We start from the raw sequence: 2,628 nt of genomic DNA on the forward strand, positions 1-2,628 counted from the left end.
TCTGGAATTGGCCAATTTAAAATCAGGATATGGTGTCACACCAGAGGACATGGTTTTCAGAGACGAAATGTGTCAAGGTCCTACGTTTTCAGAAATACGTGGATGAAAAAAATAATTGCCATTTACTAAAATAGACACTTGTACAAATATGCCGGAGGTATTTATTAACATTTTTATGCTTTTTTTTTTTTTTTTTCATTTATAAAAGTTGTAATTTACTGAACCATGCTTGAGACAGTCACACCATAGGAAAATGTTGAGATTTGGCTCAAAAATTTAAAAAATCGATTAAAATAGTTTAATTAATGTGGTTATTGCATTTAAGAACACTGAAAATTATCAAAAAAGAATAAAAAGGAGTTAAATAAATCTTATTTAATTATTTAAAAGCTTTTTAAAGAGACCTTGTCCTCTGGTGTGACATCTTTGTCCTGTGGTGTGACAGTACAGGCGTCACACCGGACCGGAGGACATTTTCTGTCACACCACAGGACGTTTCGGCCTTTTTCTGTCAATTAATGACCTTGCTATTCCGAGCTAACTTGTCATTAGCGGTTCGCAAGACACATTTGCATAATTTTCCATGATTATCTAGTTTAACATGCAGATTTTAATTAAAAAATATAATTTAGGGGTGTCGCACCAAAGGACAACAAAACATAACACTTTTGTAGTGGTTCCAAAAAAGTTAAATATTTGAACAATATTTGAACAATTCTGAGACAAAAATTTAACATGTGCACATGTCATGGGCTTCACATGGGGCTTCAGTAACAGGACCATGACTGGGGTCCAACAACTAATTAAAGTTTTCTCTGGAATTGGCCGATTTAAAATCAGGATATGGTGTCACACCAGAGGACATGGTTTTCAGAGACGAAATGTGTCAAGGTCCTACGTTTTCAGAAATACGTGGATGAAAAAAATAATTGCCATTTACTAAAATAGACACTTGTACAAATATGCCGGAGGTATTTATTAACATTTTTATGCTTTTATTTTTCATTTATAAAAGTTGTCATTTATTGAACCATGCTTGAGACAGTCACACCACAGGACAATTTTGAGATTTGGCTCAAAAATGTAAAAAATCTAATAACACTGCAGCTTTTATAACAACAGGTCCATGTAGGACAAAGAAATGTTTAACGATTTACTGCATTTTAAATAACGACAATATTAATTATATTCATTTTTATCTTGTGGGACAGTGAAAATGCCATGGCACGTCAACAACCAATATATATATATATATATAATTCACGTATTTAATGCATGACTGGATGTGGATTCCTGCATATGTTGCATCTCTACCACTAAATCCCTAAAGAAATCCCTAAACTTTTAAAGCTATTGTCGGGATTTTATTTACCATGTCCTCAGGAAACGCATTCCTATTATCTCACCGCTAATTAAGGAATACTGATGAATATATAATATCAAGTGACTGTGAACGCACTTACTCATAGTAACCCGAATTCTGCCACGGTGTTGACAACTAAGTGCCCTTAAATGCAATTTATAAAAGTTGTAATTTACTGAACCATGCTTGAGACAGTCACACCATAGGAAAATGTTGAGATTTGGCTCAAAAATTTAAAAAATCGATTAACACTGCAGCTTTTATAACAACCGGTCCATGTAGGACAAAGAAATGTTCAACGATTTACTGCATTTTAAATAACGACAATATTAATTATATTCATTTTTATCTTGTGGGACAGTGAAAATGCCATGGCACGTCAACAACCAATATATATATATATATATAATTCACGTATTTAATGCATGACTGGATGTGGATTCCTGCATATGTTGCATCTCTACCACTAAATCCCTAAAGAAATCCCTAAACTTTTAAAGCTATTGTCGGGATTTTATTTACCATGTCCTCAGGAAACGCATTCCTATTATCTCACCGCTAATTAAGGAATACTGATGAATATATAATATCAAGTGACTGTGAACGCACTTACTCATAGTAACCCGAATTCTGCCACGGTGTTGACAACTAAGTGCCCTTAAATGCAAGTGTGTTAGCTAAGAAAGCCAGCCCCTCCAAAGCCGCTCCACAGGCGCCTTCATCTGCCTGACAGAAATAAAAAGAGCATGTGAAAACAGGGCTCTAACAGCGCGGTTTGGCCTCTACTGACAAGCACACACCCAGCTCAAAGAGAAAAACAAAACAATCACAAACCTTGCATCACCCGCTTTGAAGGCTAAAGTCCCTGAATGTACCCGGGATTCGGGTAAAACAAGCAACGAAAATGTGACCAATCAGGGCCGTGTGACCGGTGAGGCAGCCAATCAGCGCAGGCTACGCTTGGACGGGAGCCAATCATATCAAGGCTCATTGCTCCAGCGGACGCAGAGGGGTGGGGGAGGGTCCAGGAAACAGAAATGTGAGCGCGATGTGGGCTGAGAGTGAGGGGGGATGGTTAGGGAGGGAAAAATAACTTTTTATAAAATAGCGCTGAAATCCATGATTCTTGAGACAGGCAAAACACGACCCACACCCTCCATTAGTTTATAAAATAGCAACATTTCTACTTCGAAATAATTTACTGAAGATCACTACATTATTCTGTTGATAAAGACATTATTAAAGGGACAGTGCACTCCAGAAGA

General features: G+C 36.9%; 1 protein-coding gene across 2 annotated transcripts in view; it reads right to left on the reverse strand.

Moving 5' to 3' along the window:
- The window catches only part of LOC107754461 (C-terminal-binding protein 1-like), a 31,782-nt gene extending 29,508 nt beyond the window's left edge, over positions 1-2,274 (reverse strand). The window contains exon 1 of one of the 2 annotated variants that reach the window (XM_016570911.1): positions 2,198-2,274. In XM_016570911.1, coding sequence (XP_016426397.1) covers positions 2,198-2,204 — 7 coding nt within the window. In that variant the 5' untranslated portion in view covers positions 2,205-2,274. Of the gene's footprint in view, positions 1-1,463; positions 1,486-2,197 lie in introns of those variants that run through there. The other variant, XM_016570912.1, reaches the window with a different exon arrangement.
- Positions 2,275-2,628: the final 354 nt, after the last annotated feature.

Source organism: Sinocyclocheilus rhinocerous, unplaced genomic scaffold (genome assembly GCF_001515625.1).
Source record: "Sinocyclocheilus rhinocerous isolate Xijiao unplaced genomic scaffold, SAMN03320098_v1.1 scaffold50, whole genome shotgun sequence".
In the NCBI taxonomy this organism is placed as follows: domain Eukaryota; kingdom Metazoa; phylum Chordata; class Actinopteri; order Cypriniformes; family Cyprinidae; genus Sinocyclocheilus; species Sinocyclocheilus rhinocerous.